General features: G+C 32.4%; 5 protein-coding genes across 8 annotated transcripts in view; 3 read left to right on the top strand and 2 right to left on the bottom strand.

Moving 5' to 3' along the window:
• Window positions 1-11,402, top strand: part of Wtrw (ankyrin repeat domain 61 water witch) — a 22,091-nt gene extending 10,689 nt beyond the window's left edge. The window contains exons 6-24 of the mRNA XM_076320997.1: window positions 571-3,674; window positions 3,870-3,945; window positions 6,691-6,695; window positions 6,741-6,870; window positions 7,043-7,102; window positions 7,179-7,202; window positions 7,281-7,413; window positions 7,525-7,641; window positions 8,092-8,170; window positions 8,313-8,373; window positions 8,734-8,805; window positions 9,072-9,123; window positions 9,322-9,345; window positions 9,893-10,017; window positions 10,153-10,443; window positions 10,521-10,653; window positions 10,728-10,948; window positions 11,013-11,160; window positions 11,243-11,402. Of these exons, the coding sequence (XP_076177112.1) occupies window positions 571-3,674; window positions 3,870-3,945; window positions 6,691-6,695; window positions 6,741-6,870; window positions 7,043-7,102; window positions 7,179-7,202; window positions 7,281-7,413; window positions 7,525-7,641; window positions 8,092-8,170; window positions 8,313-8,373; window positions 8,734-8,805; window positions 9,072-9,123; window positions 9,322-9,345; window positions 9,893-10,017; window positions 10,153-10,443; window positions 10,521-10,653; window positions 10,728-10,948; window positions 11,013-11,160; window positions 11,243-11,310 (4,923 nt within the window). The 3' untranslated portion in view covers window positions 11,311-11,402. The remainder of the gene's footprint in view (window positions 1-570; window positions 3,675-3,869; window positions 3,946-6,690; window positions 6,696-6,740; window positions 6,871-7,042; window positions 7,103-7,178; window positions 7,203-7,280; window positions 7,414-7,524; window positions 7,642-8,091; window positions 8,171-8,312; window positions 8,374-8,733; window positions 8,806-9,071; window positions 9,124-9,321; window positions 9,346-9,892; window positions 10,018-10,152; window positions 10,444-10,520; window positions 10,654-10,727; window positions 10,949-11,012; window positions 11,161-11,242) is intronic.
• LOC143151572 (small ribosomal subunit protein uS9m) lies at window positions 3,672-6,366 on the top strand. The gene is made up of 3 exons (XM_076320875.1): window positions 3,672-4,315; window positions 4,583-4,745; window positions 5,745-6,366. The coding sequence occupies exons 2-3, from the start codon at window positions 4,598-4,600 to the stop codon at window positions 5,834-5,836; spliced, it is 240 nt and encodes a 79-aa protein (XP_076176990.1). The 5' UTR covers window positions 3,672-4,315; window positions 4,583-4,597; the 3' UTR covers window positions 5,837-6,366.
• Argrs-m (arginyl-tRNA synthetase, mitochondrial) lies at window positions 6,182-8,347 on the bottom strand. The gene is made up of 4 exons (XM_076320871.1): window positions 7,276-8,347; window positions 6,988-7,115; window positions 6,682-6,905; window positions 6,182-6,587 (listed from the first exon to the last, which is right to left on the bottom strand). Exons 1-4 carry the CDS (start codon window positions 8,345-8,347, stop codon window positions 6,437-6,439), a joined length of 1,575 nt encoding a protein of 524 aa, XP_076176986.1. The 3' UTR covers window positions 6,182-6,436.
• Window positions 11,389-15,979, bottom strand: Deltacop (coatomer subunit delta). Of its 2 annotated transcripts, XM_076320872.1 has the most exons (9): window positions 15,848-15,979; window positions 15,532-15,723; window positions 15,311-15,350; window positions 14,126-14,349; window positions 13,623-14,011; window positions 13,382-13,552; window positions 13,000-13,313; window positions 12,596-12,912; window positions 11,389-12,477 (listed from the first exon to the last, which is right to left on the bottom strand). In XM_076320872.1, exons 2-9 carry the CDS (start codon window positions 15,532-15,534, stop codon window positions 12,388-12,390), a joined length of 1,548 nt encoding a protein of 515 aa, XP_076176987.1. In that variant the 5' UTR covers window positions 15,535-15,723; window positions 15,848-15,979; the 3' UTR covers window positions 11,389-12,387. The 2 variants fall into 2 exon arrangements, with proteins under 2 accessions (XP_076176987.1, XP_076176988.1); XM_076320873.1 differs by lacking the exon at window positions 15,848-15,979 and having other exon boundaries at window positions 15,532-15,783.
• On the top strand, window positions 15,331-18,800 carry Mh (DNA-dependent metalloprotease SPRTN). 3 transcript variants are annotated; one of them, XM_076320869.1, is made up of 6 exons: window positions 15,331-15,708; window positions 15,918-16,389; window positions 16,579-16,739; window positions 16,831-16,939; window positions 17,072-17,191; window positions 17,266-18,800. In XM_076320869.1, exons 2-6 carry the CDS (start codon window positions 16,288-16,290, stop codon window positions 18,670-18,672), a joined length of 1,899 nt encoding a protein of 632 aa, XP_076176984.1. In that variant the 5' UTR covers window positions 15,331-15,708; window positions 15,918-16,287; the 3' UTR covers window positions 18,673-18,800. The 3 variants fall into 3 exon arrangements, with proteins under 3 accessions (XP_076176984.1, XP_076176983.1, XP_076176985.1); XM_076320868.1 differs by having other exon boundaries at window positions 15,704-15,740; XM_076320870.1 differs by lacking the exon at window positions 15,331-15,708 and having other exon boundaries at window positions 15,732-16,067.

The following is an 18,800-nucleotide window of genomic DNA, read 5'->3' as shown; positions in this document are numbered from 1 at the left end:
GCTCGATTCTTTTACCGGTAGCTTACTCTGTAAGGCAATATAAATTGACCCGCCATTGTCCCCTGTTTATCGCAGGAAAGCCCGACCGTTGTTGAAGCTTCGTTAATCGCAACGACGATTTGAAAAGTCGCTCAGGGACCTCGAAAGAAACAGTCCACGGACACGGGTATATATTTTCGTCCAAAAGCGAACTCGAAACGCGAACGAACCAATCGAAGTAGCTCTCAGAAACGGGATATTCAATGGAAAAGGTCTCGTTGAATTCATCCCGGGAGAAAGTTTGTTTATCGCGATAGGCGATCGGCCGAAGTGACATCTGTTCCGTTAGTTTTTAAGTTCAAGGTCCCCGTTCGAAGGAGGACTGCCTGTTGAACGGAAGCGTGTCTTTTCCTATCCAAGCTTATATATATATATAGAACGAATCCGTAGGAGCGAACCGATATAAGTCACTCGGGCGAGTGACACCAGCAGTCGCGTGTGCTGCAATGACGAGAGCATTCTCTTAAAGTGATCCAAATGACTTTGGGACGTGACGTGATAAACGAAGAAAAGAGTGAGGCCGAGGTATGACGATTGGAACGTTCCTACGTGGTGGAGATCCACGATAGCAGAGAGTGGCTTGCGTTACGTCGCAGTTTCTTCATCGTCGCGTCCACGGTGCGAAGAAAAAAAAAAAACAAAACGTATCTCGTAAACGGAATGGAGGAGGGCAGAGAAACGGTGGTGGCGAGTACCAGCAACCTGCCAAAAATTAACGTGCAAGGTCCGTCGACGAACGTGGAACGATCACGGTGTTACTCGTTGACGAGTTTGAAAGATCGTCGCGTTTCGTGCGACGAGAACGATTCCTGGTGCAAGACGGAGACCGGGGAGGATCGGGACGGCCACGTAAATGTCGACAAAACGATCCACACGAGGATGAAATCGTTGACGAGCCACGAAAGAAGGACGAGACATTATTCGTTGACCAGACCGAAGAACCACCGTCGTTCTTGTCTGAATCTCGACGAGGTGAGAGACAAGGACTCCGTGAACGAGACCGTTAATGGTAAAACGACGCAAACGTTGAGGGTACCGGTTCCTCGCGTAGGAAGAACGAGGCACAGTTCACTGTCGAATCTCAACGATCGATCGAACGATCATCTATCCATGAGATTGGCGTCCACGTTCAGATCGGTCAGGTACGGGCCCACGAGCAACTCGGAGAAGATCACGATCAAAGACACCCCTACGGTCGACACCGTGAACGATCACATAGAAATCGATGCCGGTACACCGCCACCGGCCGACGAGTCACTGTTCTACAACAATCTGGACGTATTCAGGCAAGCGCAGACCAACGGTAACGATCTCCGATCGATAATGTGGTCGATCGTCACCACCGCCGAGATGAAGTTGCTCCTCGAATTGGAGAAATGTAACGCGTTACCCGAGTTGCCATCTGGCGATAGAATCAAACAGGTTGTGTACCTGTGGTGTTGTTATCGCGGTCTGATGCATCTGCTACCGAAATTGGAACAATTGGGAGTGAATCCCGATTATACGGAACCGCGTACTGGTATGAACGCCATACTCGCGGCCTCGTTGGGCGGTAACGTGTCCTGTATCGAGCACCTGATCGAGAAAGGGATCGATGTCAATTGCCGGAACTCGATCAATCATTACACGGCTCTGCATTTCACCGTGCTCGGCATGTCCGTGGACGCGGCGCGCGTGCTTCTCGATAACGGAGCAAAGACGAGCACCTATCTCTACCAGGAGATCCTCGAGCCGGTGTTGCATTCCGCCATCAGGGCAGGAGCCGTGGAAATAGTGAAACTGTTGTTGGATCGCGGCGCGAGCGTCATTGAGAAGAATCACATGGGCGAGACGCCGCTTCACGTGGCCTGTTTCGTTCAATCGACCGAGTGCGTCGAATTGTTGCTCGATTCGCCCGGTACCAACATCAACGCGGTGGATCGTGCCCACAGAACGCCCCTTCATTTCGCCGTGATGACCACCCATTCGTCCGCGAAGCTGGTCGAGTTGCTGTTGAAGCACGGGGCACTGTTGAACGCCGCGGATAGAACCGGATTCACGCCTCTTCACGTAGCCGCGTTGAACGAACAATCCCATTGCGTCGATGTCCTGATCTGGGCCGGGGCAGACGTCAGCGCGACCACCAGCGCTGGACTCTCCGCCCTGAACATCATACTCAGGAAGATACCGGAGTCCCTGCAGGTCTTCCGACAGAGACTCGACGCCTCGATAACTCTCAGACGACCGGTACCCCATAACAGAGAGTTCGAGATGAGGTTGCACTTCGATCTGCTCTTTCCCAGCGGCAATCAATGCGAGACCAGCTTCATCAACACGTTCGTTCAGGAACGTCGCAAAGATTTACTGTCCCATCCCCTCGTAATGGCGTTCCTTCATCTAAAATGGGAGAAGATACGAAAATTCTATTTACTGAGGATTCTGCTGTACGCGATGACCGTGATCTGTATGACCACGTACGTTCTCACCGCGTTAGCGTACAAGTGTTACAATCACGACGAGGCGAGCAGCTCGAAGATCTGCAGCAGCAAACGTCTCTCCGGTTTTCTGTTCAGGAGGCCGGTAATCGAGATCCAATGGTATCTATTGTTCATGTTCACTTGTATATCGATTTCCAGAAAGATATTCGGTTTCATGGTGTACACGTCGGCGAAACAATACTTCTCCAACATCGACAACGTGCTGGACGGCGTCGTGATTATTAGCGTTTTCGTTACGTCGTTCGTTTACACGGGACGCACTTACGATTGGCAGAATTACGTGGGGGCGTTCGCGATATTATGCGCGTGGACGAACTTGATGCTGATGGTCGGTCAGCTGCCAGCTTTCGGTACCTACGTAGCAATGTTTACTCATATACAGTTCGAATTCGCAAAGCTGTTGTTGGCCTATTCCGGGCTACTGATAGGATTCACCGTCAGTTTCTGCGTTATATTCGTCGGTGAACCGTCGTTCGGTAACCCATTCACTGGTTTGATCAAGGTACTGGCGATGATGGCCGGCGAGTTGGACTTCGAGGGACTTATCACCCAGATCGACGAGGAATCCGAGGGACCTTTCGTTATTTATCATCCGCTTTCGGTGTGCTCTCAAATCCTCTTCACTTTGTTCATCGTGTTCGTTACCGTGATTCTGATGAATCTTTTGGTCGGGATCGCTGTCCATGATATTCAAGGATTGAGGAACCACGCAGGGCTCACGAAACTCGTGCGCCAGACGAAATTGATCTTGTTCACCGAGATGGTGTTGCACAACAGCTCGATCCCGTACGCTTTTCGAAAGTGGATGTCGGATCACAAGATCAACGTGGAGAACAGAAAACGAGTCCTGGTGGTGAAACCGTTGAACCCTTTGGAGAAGAGATTGCCGAAGGACATCTTGAAAGCGGCGTACGAAGTGGCGCAGAAGAATATACCGTTCATGAACGACGATAACATTAGCCTGAGCGATCACGTAATGTGGATGAGACAACAAAACGAGGAGTATTCTGACTGCAATTTGCAACAAGTCATTGAAAATCTAATTAACAAGCTACAGTCCTACGAAGATACGATCAAGTCCCTCAAGGAACAACTTTTAAACACTAATAAAACCCTGGAGGATGTTATACAAAATCTGACTAAGGGAAAGAAAAACTGACATTTCCTAGGTACTGATATTGTCATTGCAAATGTTTTCGCTCGAAATATCGGAATACCTAACAGAGTTAGGGTTAACGACGCGTTCTGTTCGAGACGTAGACTGTTGCAAGTGCGATATCCTCCTCCGAGTGCAACGAAAACGAATAAATGAACTTCCTTTCTCGAATGTCTTAAATTTGTATATGACAACAGGCGACTCGTCGGATCAAAGATAGAAGTGAAAGTGAAAAAAGAGAAATATTCTGCAATCTTAACATTGGCAGCAATCGTATTAACATTTTATATCTTGTAGATAAGCTATTCTGCCATTGTTAGAATTGATCACAATTCTTTTTATCCGTAATGTATTTTGTAATTGTTGTTATTGTAACGAATGAATAGTAATTTTACTTGTTAAGAATAATTGATATTTAATTAGCATTTATAACAAGCCGCCTAAATTTAATAATTAATATTTAGAATTTTCGTTAGATCGTTGTATTTTAAATTACAAAATTTGTACGATGCTTAAGCCCACGAAATGTTACAATCGTTCGCATTGTTTTAGCTAGAAAAATGTGTCAGTTATATAACATTGCCGAGACTTGTTTTACTAAAGGACATACATATTTCACTGTAAGAAATTCTAAATTAATTAGGTAATTAAATTGATATCTTCTTCATTTTGTTAAGTGTTTTTTACAAAACAAAATTTTATCGCGTATCGTACTAGTATTTAACGAAACAAATATAAAGTTTACTTCAAGTAATGTACATATATAAGTTGATCGACTCAAAAAACAAATGTTTTTATTTGTGTTATACTTAATAAAATCTATAAATTACGAATTGAACGTCGAGTATTCACTTTGCACATTTTGAAATGAATCCAGAGTATAATTAACATGATCTATTTTAAATTACAGATTATATTCCCATTAATGTTTACGGATATGAGTGACAAAGTAGATATCGAAGCAACCGTTACCGGTGGGGGGCCATCTGGACAAGCAGGTGCTATTCGTTGGGGTATTTCACAAGGGCTTCGAAACTTTGTCGATGCAACAATGATAGAAAAAATGAGAATTGGTAAGGGCAATACTGTAACGTAATTACTAGTATATGAGTTCGTACTTCCAATACGTTCTACACCCCGTTTATACTGTATAATTTTCCCTTAGTTATTTATCGTGCCAAACAAATTTAATATTTTTTTCAAAACACTTGACTGCTCTTTCAAATTTTTTGCACAATGTAAAAATATTTTATTATTGGTTAAAAAATGTTTGTGATAATTGTATATCGGTTTTCCACGAAAATGAAATGTAATTTTCGAATTCTGTATTGTTAATTCATTGAAGAAACCAGGATGCAATTACTGTGCTCTCCCTATTGAAGCATTAATTTCTAGATGTAATTCGCAAAGTGGCAATGAGGTCACTCGTTAAATTCATTCAGTAACGCTTTGATTATTTGAACGAATCGAGAAGTTAGATTATCACATTACTAAAATATCTGAATATTCTTTTTCTAAATATAGAACGTCGAATAACAATAATTATATATAATTTTATTAAAAATCGAAAATCTTGTATTTCCTTTTCGTTATAATTCTTGTGTAACTTACATATCATATATGAGAATTAAACTTCACATCTATACATGTAAGCAATATTTTACTCATTTTCTATAAATTATACAAAAATTTGCCACTTAAGAAATGTCCAATTCGATTATTAGTTGCTTCACTGATTAAAATATATTATTTGATATTTTTAATTATCAAGTGTGATATCATTTTGAATTTATTTTGAATATATTTCTTTCGGTTCGATGTTAAAGTCGTATCGACAATTCGAGACATGAGCAACTGATCATCAATAGTTGACTTTAAATATTTATATAAGTGTTGGTATTTACCTATTATTTTCTCTCATTTTCAGAAATTGATTTTAAACGTAAACAATGAATTTCTCTAATATTATACATTCTCATTTATTTCTGCATGTAATTTTTAACGAAAAATTTATATTAATTGTACTCTCATTGAAAATGTATTATAATGCGTACATTATTATTTTTTTTTAGCTGGCCTTCTAACAAAGGATTGGAGAAGACACGAGAGAAAAAAGCCTGGACAGGCAGGAGCTCGAAGGAAATTCACGTGGAAAAAACGATAATCTTGTTTTTTTTAACTTTTTGTACCTTAAAAATTATATAAATAGATTTCAGTAAATTCTTGTAAAATATCTTTTAACTGTTTCAAGATATGCTCACTTTATGTATTGTAAGATCAATGTTTTAACCCCTTAAACGGAGAGAGCCGATATATTTACGCCTATTAATTATTTGTTCAGTTGGCCGAACGGATATATTTGCTCCTGTTAGTCCTTTGTTCGGTGGGCCACCGAAACTCCCCATCGAGCAAATGACTTGAAAGAATTATTTCCCCTGTTTAAGGAATTATTATAAAAGCAAATGAATAAAAAGTAACTAATTTATAATAATTTTGCTAAATATTTTCTGTAAGCTTTTAAATATATTGTCAGAGTAACACAGTACAAATAATAGCTACGTTAACTATGATTAATTATTTTAGAAAAAAATAATAAGCATTACATAAATATAAAAAAAATGATCTATTGTTAAAATTATCTACATTTTTTGTTGTACAAAATATTTGTTTAAATTATACTTTCTTCCACCAATTCTTCCATCAATTCTTGATGAAAATTCTTTAATTGAGCAGAAGTTGTCCATAATTGCATACAATGCATCTTTCACATTTCTTTCAGAGGTGTTAAGCCAAGTAATTTCATACCTTTTCCAAGAGTAACTTTTGCTATATAAAAGAGCAGTAGTCTTTGATTTCCTAAATCTGATGGTTCGCCTTTTATCCTCAATCTGACGAGTGCTTTGGTGAGTGTATTACTATAAGAAAAAATTGTTTATAATATAAAAAAAATTATATAAAATTAATACGTTAAAAATTATATTATTTTTTATATAATATAGTAATACCGACCATAAACAGAAAAGGTACTTCGTTAATATATATGGTTCTAATTCTTCATATGATTGAAGAACTACTTCGTCAAATTTACTGATTAATATAATTAAATCATCAACTTCCTTTTCTTTTAAAAGACTTGGATCACATTCTCTCGTTAAAGTAGCACCACTGGAATATTCCAGAGTAGATAAACGGCAATGTGTATATTGCAATTTTATTCCAGTATCACCATCCACCTAATATCAAAACATATCATTGACCAATAAGTAATGCATCTTGAAATAGTATTTAAAACTGCAGTTTACCAAAACCACTTACATTAAATATTACATTCCAATTAAACTCATAATCTTTTGTTCTTATTCGTTTGAAGTCATTAATAATAATAGCAGAAATACCCAAAACATCAGCACTATTATCAAGTTCGTCCAAAGTAACCTTGGTTGCTGAAATACAATGATAATTTCATCAGTTATATTTGCATTTAATTCCATATTTTTTACATTTAGATACTACCAACAGCAATCTTCCAAGTATTTAAAGTTTAAAAATTTAATTGATTGCATAAATTATTTTACTTACATTAATCTATAATCTTAAACTTACTGAAGTTACAACGTTGGTTGCATCTCATAACTTCTTTTGCTTCGTTTAAAAAATCTTCTAAAAATACTGCTGTACCCTTTCTTGTACTCATACCACGAATTCTTCCAAACTTAACGTGCTTTAATTTATCTGCCCAAGGCATTTTCATTTTCGTTAAAATTTTTACTAACGTTGAAAAATGAAGAGTTTGACCATTATCCACCACATAGTACATTGCATCAAATTTGTTTTTCTCAAATCTATCAATAGCAGCAGCAATATCTCGAGTTAAATATAAAGTTGAACCATCACTTTTAATAATAGAAACTTTGTCTAATTCGGATAAAGGCATTACCAATCTGTTCACATCATCCTTTATTAACAGTTGTAGTTTATTCATCAAACTAATAACTTTGTTTATACTCTTAGCAGTATACATAGACTCCCAATGATACTCGTCAAAAGATATATCTATTCTTTTATAAGTTTTTTCTAATTCTTGAATAGTGTAATCTTTAAATGTTTGCCACTGTTGAGAAATAATTGTATCCTCAAATTCTAATTGTCTAAATATATTTCTAGCACACTGTTTTATTGATGGATCAGTCTGAGCCAAATTATTGGCAAGAACATATGCTTCATACAAACTCTTAATAGGATTTGTTTGCATTTTAATATTATCAATATTTAATTTTTCAAGTCCTAGTTGAATAAGACCAATTTGTGTACCCCAGTCACCCAAGAAATTTATTTTTTTAACTTTATTTTGTAAGAAATCATTCATATTTGCAATATAATTTCCTATAATTGTAGAACGTAAATGTCCCATATGAAAAGGTTTAGCAATGTTTGGTGAACTAAATTCCACTATAATATTTTTATTCTTATCTAAAAGTAGCGGTGGTATTAAGCCAGAGTAATTACTTTCTAAAATTGTCTTTACATATTTATCTCGTAATACATTGAAAGATATAATACTATTCTTTATTGTAATTTTATCAAAAATATCATCTGAATGATTTTGTATAATGTTTTGAACTTCACCTTCTACATTGTAGTATTTCGAATTTAGAGGAAGTACAAAACAATACATGTTATCTTCTTCATTTAAATTTACACGTAATCGAGACATTATTTTACTTTGATATACATTGTCTTTATTTTGTAATGGTTTAATAACCTATAAAAACATACCAACTTTTAATTACATGTAATATCATATTTATTTAAAACATTTATCGTACATTTTAAATCTTAAAGCTTATTTTCAGTAAACTTATTATTAATTTAAATTACCGGCAAATAATCAAATTTGTTCATAACCTACAAATCATTTGTTACACGATTCCTAACAAATGATTTAAATAAGAAATTCTTCAATCATCACAATAAAAATACACAATCATCATAATAATGGAAATATTTGATAATTATAAAATTTAGGATTACAAATTTAAAAATGAAGTATAAATACGCTAGAAAGAGTATGAGAAATTTATAAACAATGAAAGTAAACATTATACCTTTTTAAATATTATAGATCTAAAATTGGTACTCATATTAAAGTTATGAAATTACTTTAAAATAAATATTTTATTTTATTCTTTTGTATCTTATGGTTTCTTATTGTTTCTTATTACTTTTTAGTAGTCTATCGTTCTTGTTAGGGATGTTCGATTGCTGCAAAACTATCAACCAAAAAATCAAACCTCGAAAAATCGATCTTTTAAAAATCGATTTAAAAAATCGAGTTTGTAGATTCCAGTGGAAACTCATATGCACTTTAAAATCTTAGATACACTTGCATATTTATACAGGGTGATTCAGAAATATGTATCTGTACTTCAGCGGATAAATCTATACACTCAGGTTTGTAAAAAATATTCTATGAACGTATGACCTATATATCTTATTTTTCAAGTTATGAATAATTTACGAAAATGTTCAGTGCAAAAAAAAAAATTTTTTTGAAACCGAATTACCAGAATACTTCCTTAAGAGAAATTCGAAGAACCATCGAAAGTTGATTAAAACGTTTGACCCGATATAATTCTTAATTTCTTCTAGAGATCAACTTCTCAGCTCTGCAAAGTACATTGTTGGTTTTCGTTTAATACACGATAAATTTTAAACGGGACCGAAATATAAATGTTAAGGGACGAAGGGAGTACTTCGAACATTTTTTTCAATCATCCATAACTCAAAAATTAAGGTATATAGGACATATATATATAACGGCAAATCGGTAAAAATGAAGTCGAAATCAAACCACATTTTCAGATGCTCGACAAATCCAAAATCGATTCGTGCCAAAATCGAATATCAAAGAATCGATTCAAAATCGAACATCCCTATATCTTGTTGTTACCACTGATTTTCAATTGGTATTTCATGTGATAAATGATCATTTATTATATTTTCATTTAATTTAGTACGTATTGAATAAAAACAGTATAACATCAAGAATCATTTAATTAAGTTTAAATTCTTGTTGAGATTGTCAATTTGAACTTTGAGAACGTATAATTAACTGTAATATATTGTAAACATATATATACATCCTGCGAAAATAATAACAGTCTATCTACAATAGTAAAAATATAATTTTTGAATGAAAATTCTTATTATTTTTTTAAAGATTCTGCAAAATTATTGCCATCAAAGATGGTTGTACGTAGGAAATTAAAAAAAAATAATGAATTACGTTTGTTAGGTTATAAAAATAAAAATAACTTACGAAATCAATTTTTAATTTTCCGATATGTAATAGGGCCTGCAATGTTCAATATTTAAATAAATTATTGAAAGAAACTAAAAGTCAAATAACTGTATGCAGTGTTATAGTTAAATAATGTGAATATGTTTGTGTTCATATACTTTGTGACACTTGATTAATGTTACTCATTGCTGAAAATTCTTCAAAATATGGAGAATCAAATCCATTCTGAATTAATTATGAAAGAAGAAGAAGAAGAAGGAGACCAAGAATCTAACGATACTACAACTGAAACCAAGAGTATCACACACGATGGAGTAGAATCAACAATTGGTATCAGACCAAGGCCTTTAATTTGTAAGCCAGAAAATGTAAATATAGGGTGTAAATCTGAACCTATAGAAAATAAATGGCAATGGGCTCCTGGAGCATGGCAAGATGCTACAAGAATGAGTGCGTTTCAACCATATAAGGTCAATTTTGATACATATAATGTTTAAGGTACATAAATAAAAAATACATCTTTCTTTTACCCAAAATCTTCTTCTAGCCTCCTACATTGCTTACTAATTTACAAAGAGGTAATACACAAACAGAAATACCTCAACTTTATGGTGGAAGTGATATTACATTTCACACATTAGCTGGTCAAGGTGAATTTACTCCTGATCATATACATCCAAGTATGTTACCTTAAAAAAGTGAAAACTTACTGTTCTTAAATAATTTATGAAGGTATTAATAAATTATTTTAAAGATACTGTAGACACACCTGATGAAAAAGGCTTAACTGGTCTTATGTGGGCTGCTGGATATGGACAGTTAGGCAGTGCAAGACAGTTACTTAAAGCTGGTGCTAATAAAAATTATTGTGGCCTCAATGGAGAGACACCCTTGCACTTGGCAGCTGCTTATGGACATCATGATGTTGTAAAACTGTTGCTAAGTCATGGTGCAGATTCAAATGCAAGTGATGAGGTACTGGATTTATATTCTGATTAAATGAAAACTGTGGAATAATGCGTTTTTTTAAATAATGTAGGAAGGAAATACACCATTGATATATGGGGCACATGGCGATCATCCCCATGTTTGTTATGAATTATTATCAAGAGGAGCTGATGTTACACGTCGTAACATGTATAATATAAGCGCATATCATGCAGCAGTATTAAATAATTCGTTAACTGGTTAGCAATATTCACAAGAAAATATTATTAATAACATATTGTACTAATTACTTTTAAAAAACCATTGATCTATTTCTTTCAGCTAAAGCAGTTATTGAAAATTATCTATTACAACAAGTGATAAACATACCACCTGACATATTACAGTGAAGCATAATTATGAGTTTTCATAGGTTTTCAATATTGTAAATATAAAACTAATATTTATATCTGAACATTTCAATAAACGTTTTTTATTTTCATTTCTTTATAATTATTTATAATACATATTTCTTAATGAATGCATTTTTAATGAACGTAATAATGAAATTTATATTCTCAATCTGTATGAACAAACATTTTACAGATAATTTGTTGATTATTTATACACGTATAATTAGTGATAAGTAGTAAATAACTTTTTGTCTTCTCAACATAAGGGTCCAAATAAAACTTTAAAAAAACTATTAATATAATATTTTGTATATATGTATACAAACATTTATAATATCTTATATTAATGTTGTTTTTAAGAACAAGCAGGCGATCATGTAACGTAAATGCATTCTAAAGTGTACTTTTTCATCTCTTTTTTTTTGGTTCCATGTATCATTACTTTCCTTATTAATGTTTACACAAAAGAGGTTTAGTAATATTTCACTCTTAAGAATGAAATATGTGAAACATTAAACGCTTCTAATAATACTATTAAAAAAGAAAATAAAACGAATGAACGCAATTATATACTTTAATGAATTCTTTTGTTAAAGTATGATTATATATCATTTTTTTCAATTATTATGGCTTTATATACGTAACATACAAAAAAATATTGCTGTTTCTCCATACAGTAATATCTCATTTTCTATTTTACTGAAAAGTTTTGTAACAGTACAAAATTTGTGAGGAACTAATTTGAAAGATTTTAAATAAATCTAATATAATTCAATTTATTTGTATGTAATATATGTAACTCGTAAAATGTGAAAGAACTTTCAATATCCTTTCTTTACCAATTATAAAATACTTTTGTACAGTTTTCTTTAATAGTTTGACATTGGGCATGTACTAAATGGAACAAATTGCAATGTACTTATGCATCTAACCATTGATGAAAATAGTGGTCGTGTGGAATGAAATTATCAAGCTGAAAATGTTTATCACTCTTATTCCAATGGATAGCGCCTAATTTAGTATTCTTGTACACATTTAGTACAAGTACAGTTAACTCATCATTCTTTGAGTAACTTATACCACTTCGTAATTATCAGTAAAGAAAACTGTTTCTACTGAATATTTAACAGGACTTTCATCTTCTACAAGTAAAACTTCAAATACCTGTAAAAATACGAATTTTTACAATTTCGTGTAAAATGAAACTATGATGTATGAGATATATGATAAAAATACTAAATATTAAACGTTACTTTGATTACTTTGAAAAAATATAACAAACCTTAATATTGACATATGATGTCTTTGATGAAAATGAAACATGGAGAGGAAAGAAATCAGCAGGTGTAGAAGAGGGCGCTGAGAATTCCATTGAACCTGATTTTGCTGTTGCATCAACTATTGGTAGAGACCATACCAGTGTATTTCGTCGTGCTTCGTGTGTATATTGCCCATCGTATTCACTTACAATGGGATTGCAACCCACGGGTAACGGAATGTTTATTTGAACATCGTTTAGTTCAAGATTAACCTGTTCTAATTCATATTCTATATTGACATCGCATCCACCTTCTCCGTTTTCAGAAGGCCAGCAATTTACTATTTTAAAGAGTAAAAAAGATTATTTTTTTTATTACATAACGAACGTTACATTGAATTTACCGCAATTTAATAAATAATTCCTACTTGAAATAGGTAATGCTGTTTCATCTTGAGTTTGCAAACGCCACTTTAATACCCCAACATCAGTATTCAATGGGAATGGTTTTGTAGGATTCTTTAAACCTATCTGACCACGAGATCTGAACAACTCCTTATCTACATTGGGATGTGTTTGTAATTGTATACCCCTTGAATTTCTATTTTCCAATTGTACACGAATTCGACCCCATTTCTCATCTGAGATGTGTAATGTCACCAAACCATGTAATTCAAAATGTAGCAAGCCACCATCTCTGCCAATTCGTACATTAAGTCGTTCCTCCTGTCGCAGGTGAACTCTTCAAATAAAAGAAGTATTTATACAATACAAATAAATAACATAAATTCAAATATAATAAATTCTTACGATTCTGTATTAATTATTTGCGGTGCAATTGATGTTGGTTTTGCACCTGATGCAGGTAAAGGTGTTGTTACAACATTTTCCCCTTCTTCTTTTAATTGATCAACAAAAGTATCAACATCGCGAGATTTTCCTCCCAATTTCATTGCACCTGGTCCAGCATTAACTGGTTTCCTTTATAAATAATAAAAATGTGTTTATAAGACAATTTTTGATATCTTATAAGTTCTACATTATTTCTTACTGTGTTGGTGTATACGAAGGTCTAACTGGATCTAGAATAAAGTTAGCACTATCTCCTACACTAGGAGTTGGTATGAAATTACCACCACTTCCATAAGTACTACCAAATCCAGGATTTTTGAGACCACTTTTTTTATTTGCCTCCATTCTTTGCCTTTGTAATTCCTTTGCTTTTTCACGCATTTTATTCCTAGCTTCTCGTTCTTGAGTCATTCTCACTGCTTGATAAACCTTTTCTTCATGCGAATCCATTTCCACAAATGTTCTGATTTGTGCTAAGTTGACACTTTCTCTATATCCTAGAGCAACTATTTCATCAAATGCAAATATCAAATTGAATGCATTTTCAGCTATTTCAAGTTCATCTATTGAATTACAATATTCTGGAATCTAGAAATTGATTGTATGACATTATTAACTAAATTTACTTTGTTATTATTAAAAACTAGTTATGACTAAATACTTAAGGACTAATTATTAATTTCATATTTAAGGTATACTTACAACTCTTGCAAAGAGTCTCAATGTTTCTAAATCTTCCAATATATTACTAGCTTTTGTTGTAATCAATAGCATGTATACTTTTTCCAAAGGCTGATAAACATATCTGACAGATTCTGTTTCTACAAATGTGTGTTGTTTGCCAGAACTCATTAACTTTGGAAATGCAGCAAGTAAACCTTCGATTCTGGCTTTTGTCATTTCAACGAATTGACGAGAAATTATAGCTGAAATTTTTATAAAATTCTATTCATTTGTTTTAATCTCTATATTAAACTTTATCAAATAGAAATAAATTATGTAACTTGCAGAAAAATTGTAATAATTGATTTAATCAATAATATACGAAAGAAGAGCACACTATTTTTACCAGAACTATTTAGAAACATAAATACAATAAAAGGATTTATTTGAAATATTTTAGTAATTTCTAATGACAGATATAATTATTAATGCACATGAAATATCATTTTCTCACTCCAATATTAAAAACATATAACTGCTTTAAAACTTGATAATTTGTTAGGAATCGTTCCCATGTAATTCTTTATTTTATTTTTGACAATAAATTTCAACTTCCAAATTTTAGTATAATAAAAATTAAGTTTTTAAGAATAAAATTTCCACAAATGTCATTGTTTATAAATTTCTATGGTTTTTTCTAGTGTTACATTTTGAAATTCTATATTTTGCAAATCCATATTGATCATTTCTTGCATCAGTGCAACTTTTTGTAACTATTGAATTTATCTTTCTCATTATTTTCACAGCATTAAGTTTAAATTGGTCAAGATAAATTATCCAAGTATCCAAAATATTTATATGGTAAAATAGGAAATATGGATAAATAATCAATTGAGAATCCCTTTTAAAAACTAACGTATTTGGTAACAATTCCTTTTCCTGTAAAACAAAGTATACAATTTGACGATTAAATATTATTCTATTTGCACTATTATACTGTAAATATCAAACTACTAAAATACTGATACATTTTATATATTCCAATTTAATTTATGTGAAGGAATGTTTGTACTGAATGGAACAAGAGATTATGATTATTTGGTAATTAAAAGTATGATCGTATGAATGCTAAGAAATACGAGTATAATGTACACACACGTTCACATACACATCCACACATATCACACACAACAGGTGCGGTCAAAGAAAAGAAGCATTACTTACTTTTGCCTGCTTTAGTGCAGACCGCCGCAGCGATAAGTACCTGAAACAACAACATATCATTTCATCGTGTAATCAATTTTAATTTCTCATTCATTTCAGTAACAATCGTGAGCTGTGATTGACATCTGTAGCAAGTACTTTGGCACAATCTTACTATAAATATCTTTCAAAATTCTCGTACAGTGACAATGACTTAAATTCGATAATATTTGAATGCTCACCATTTTGATGAATTATTTTGATACGATACGTGCTGTACGATTAACCTAATACAATTTTTATATAAGCCAATCTTCCATCCACATCATATATACAAATACGAGGGCACGAGCAGAGGGCGCGCTGTGCTGACGTGTGGCATGTCGAAAGATATAAGCCACGAGTTAGATGATTCAAAAGTACGGGTATCGTTTCTGGATTTTCCGATGATGTATGCATGATAGCAAAATTAATATTTTTAAAACAGATTTATTATAATTTATGAACGCATTTTTATTTTCTTTGGAATTTGTAGAAAATTCGTCAATGTTTACTTACGAAATCTTATCTTAGAAAGGAAATCATTTAAATATTTAATTTGATTCGATTCCTTATTTACACGAATTAGGTGCTCTTGGAAGAACTTGCGAGAATTGTCTTTAATCGACTGCTGTTCGTAGCACTCTGGTGGTCATGTTGGTGATCAGTTAAGCACACTTTGTGTAGGGACCATGTCACGCACCTTAGTTTTGAACGTATACTGCAGACTTCAATTGTGGTATTACTGTTTTTTAATTTGGTATAGCAGTTATAGACATTAATTTTACTTTTCCATTAATAATATGCTATATGTTACATGTTATAGGTATATAAGTAATTAAAAATTTGTATATTTATATTATTTTCAAAAGTATCGAATATTTTAAAAATAAAGTTTTTTCTATTATTTTTTTGTATATATACATTGTGCCTGTTTCGTTAATTATTATTTGTAAATTATGATAAAATCACAAGAATCTCGTGATTTTGAATTGGCATGTGAATTATATCAACAAGATAATTGTTTGGGATTAACGGAAAATGCAATTTTACCAAAGAAAGTAAGCTCTTTTTTTTTAAATTGACACCATTGAATGAGATGTTTGTTTTACATTACATTAATTATATTTATTATTGTATTGTAATAATTTGTTATACAAATTTTACAAAAAGCTTTATACATAATACTTTTTGGTATAAATGTTTAATGATGTTATAAATTTATTTTTAATATCGTGAAACACTTCTAGAAGGATAAAGAAAATTATAAGCCAAGGACATTAATTGATCAAACTTTGGAGTTAATTGATCCAACTCCTAATATTTATACATTATTTACACAGTTTAATGAACACTTCTTTTGGAATGTTTTAATGCCTGTAGAAGTTAAATGGAGTATTAGAATGACAAGGTAAACAATCTTTGTAAAACTTAATGTACAAATATGTATGCTTATTCAATATTACTTAGTCAATATTAATTTTATTATTTATGAAATGTAGTTGTGCTGGCATATGTACTTTTCATCCTAGAAATCGACAATGTGTAATTACACTTAGTGAACCATTATTAAAACTTAGACCAAGGAAAGATCTTGTAGAAACACTGTTGGTAAGCTTTTGTTATTATAAATTACTTAATTAAATAAAGATGAAAGATATTACAGCTAGTTATTAATTTAAATTATATTACTTTAATTTTCTGTATAAACTGTTTTCATAATTTCTATACATTATATTGTAGCATGAAATGATTCATGGATATTTGTTCCTCACAAACAATAATCGTGATAGAAATGGACATGGTCCAGAGTTTTGCAAACATATGAATAGGATAAATACAGCAGCTGGAACAAAAATAACTGTATGTCTCCAAAGTAAAATAATTAATGTAGTGTGTTAATTTTAATATATTTAATACAAGTTTTTTCTCTGTAGATATACCACAGCTTTCATGATGAAGTTAAACTGTACAAACAACATTGGTGGAGATGTAATGGACCTTGTCAAAAAAGACCTCCATATTTTGGAACAGTACGTAGGGCTATGAATCGTGCACCAGGTCCAAATGATTTCTGGTGGAAAGAACATCAGCAAACTTGTGGTGGTCAATTCATTAAAATTAAAGAACCAGAGAACTTTAAAGCAAAAACCTCAAAAAACAAAGAAAAAGCAAAACCTGCTTCAAAAAGTAATAACTCAACAAACAATATGTTTAACTGGCTTATGAAACCTACTTCTACTACCACACCAACATCTACACCTACTCTTAAGAATATTAAACCACTTTCAAATACTTCTGATTCATTAAGCAGATTCAAAAAACTTGGAAATAATACAAATAACGTTCATGGTTGGGGTACAGGAGGTCCAAATGGGTCAAATAATTTACAGAAGTCTACTAATTTAGTTTCTAATACACCTAAATTTTCCTTTTCTGGAACTCTTGGTGGTTCCAGCACAGGACAAAGTAATCTGTTGCACAAATTTGATATTGTTAAGAAGCATTCTGTATCAAATATAAATGCTAAAGTATCAGTGAAAACAACAGATACGTATATTACCACAAAGGCCAAAAAATCGACTATTAATAATAATAATTCGTTAAATGCGGTAGAACTTGTAAAATGTCCAATATGCAGTAACTTTGTGTCGAATAATAATATAAATAAACATTTAAATACTTGCTTAACAATAACTGATAATATTAGTTCTACTGAATCACAAGTAGAAACAGATGATATTTTATCTATGCAGAAAAGAAAAATCAATACTATCACACTTTCAAGTAAAAAACCAAGATTAGATAAATCAAAAATATTAAAAGTGACAAATTGTCCTGTGTGTAACAAAAGTTTTAAACTTGTGGATATAAATATGCATCTTGATAAATGCCTTTCAGAAATAGATGAACAAAGTAACTCGACTGTTAAATTAAGTGACAAAAATAATGCAAGTGAAACTAAAGATAAATGCACAATTTCCATAAGTAGTACCCATTCAAATTCATCCTCCTCTTCAATTACTGATGATTCAAAAGATTTTTACCATAATTCAAAGTATCAGATAAGCAATACAATTGAGACTTCTTCACAAAAATGTTTAGTCTGTAATATGTTAATTCCTCTTGAGATGTCCTTAAATGATCACTTAGAAGATTGTATTGGAAGCCTTTTTAACGACAATTCGTCATTATCTACAAACTATAATAATGCTGAAATGTCAGAAACTGCCTTAGAAGTATCATTTGACCATAATAATAAATATCCTTGCCCTATTTGTATGCAATTAATATCAGAATGTTTCATGAATCAACATTTAGATATATGTCTTAAAGATACATAACTGTAGTAAAATACTCTATTATATTTCTTATTTAATTATTTATATTAGTTTATAAGTATCTAAAGTTATATAGGAAAATATGGATTGTGTTATAGTTTTTATTTAAATACTAACATTATATATATTAT

Source organism: Ptiloglossa arizonensis, chromosome 9 (genome assembly GCF_051014685.1).
Source record: "Ptiloglossa arizonensis isolate GNS036 chromosome 9, iyPtiAriz1_principal, whole genome shotgun sequence".
Taxonomy (NCBI): domain Eukaryota; kingdom Metazoa; phylum Arthropoda; class Insecta; order Hymenoptera; family Colletidae; genus Ptiloglossa; species Ptiloglossa arizonensis.
This window is presented reverse-complemented; position numbering and strand designations above follow the sequence as displayed.

Coding starts and splice junctions, on each gene's coding strand:
- LOC143151572 (XM_076320875.1), top strand. CDS start 4,598: ATGTTTACGGATATGAGTGACAAAGTAGATATCGAAGCAACCGTTACC. Junction 4,746..5,744: donor GATAGAAAAAATGAGAATTG/GTAAGGGCAATA, acceptor ATTTTTTTTTAG/CTGGCCTTCTAACAAAGGAT.
- Deltacop (XM_076320872.1), bottom strand. Junction 13,314..13,381: donor CAAATAATTAATACAGAATC/GTAAGAATTTAT, acceptor TTTTATTTGAAG/AGTTCACCTGCGACAGGAGG. Junction 12,478..12,595: donor CATCATATGTCAATATTAAG/GTTTGTTATATT, acceptor GTATTTTTACAG/GTATTTGAAGTTTTACTTGT.
- Argrs-m (XM_076320871.1), bottom strand. CDS start 8,347: ATGTATTGTTTTGTACTTCCTCTAAATTCGAAATACTACAATGTAGAA. Junction 7,116..7,275: donor CAACCAACGTTGTAACTTCA/GTAAGTTTAAGA, acceptor ATTGTATTTCAG/CAACCAAGGTTACTTTGGAC. Junction 6,588..6,681: donor AAGTACCTTTTCTGTTTATG/GTCGGTATTACT, acceptor TTTTTCTTATAG/TAATACACTCACCAAAGCAC.
- Mh (XM_076320869.1), top strand. CDS start 16,288: ATGATAAAATCACAAGAATCTCGTGATTTTGAATTGGCATGTGAATTA. Junction 16,390..16,578: donor ATGCAATTTTACCAAAGAAA/GTAAGCTCTTTT, acceptor AAACACTTCTAG/AAGGATAAAGAAAATTATAA. Junction 16,740..16,830: donor TGGAGTATTAGAATGACAAG/GTAAACAATCTT, acceptor TATGAAATGTAG/TTGTGCTGGCATATGTACTT.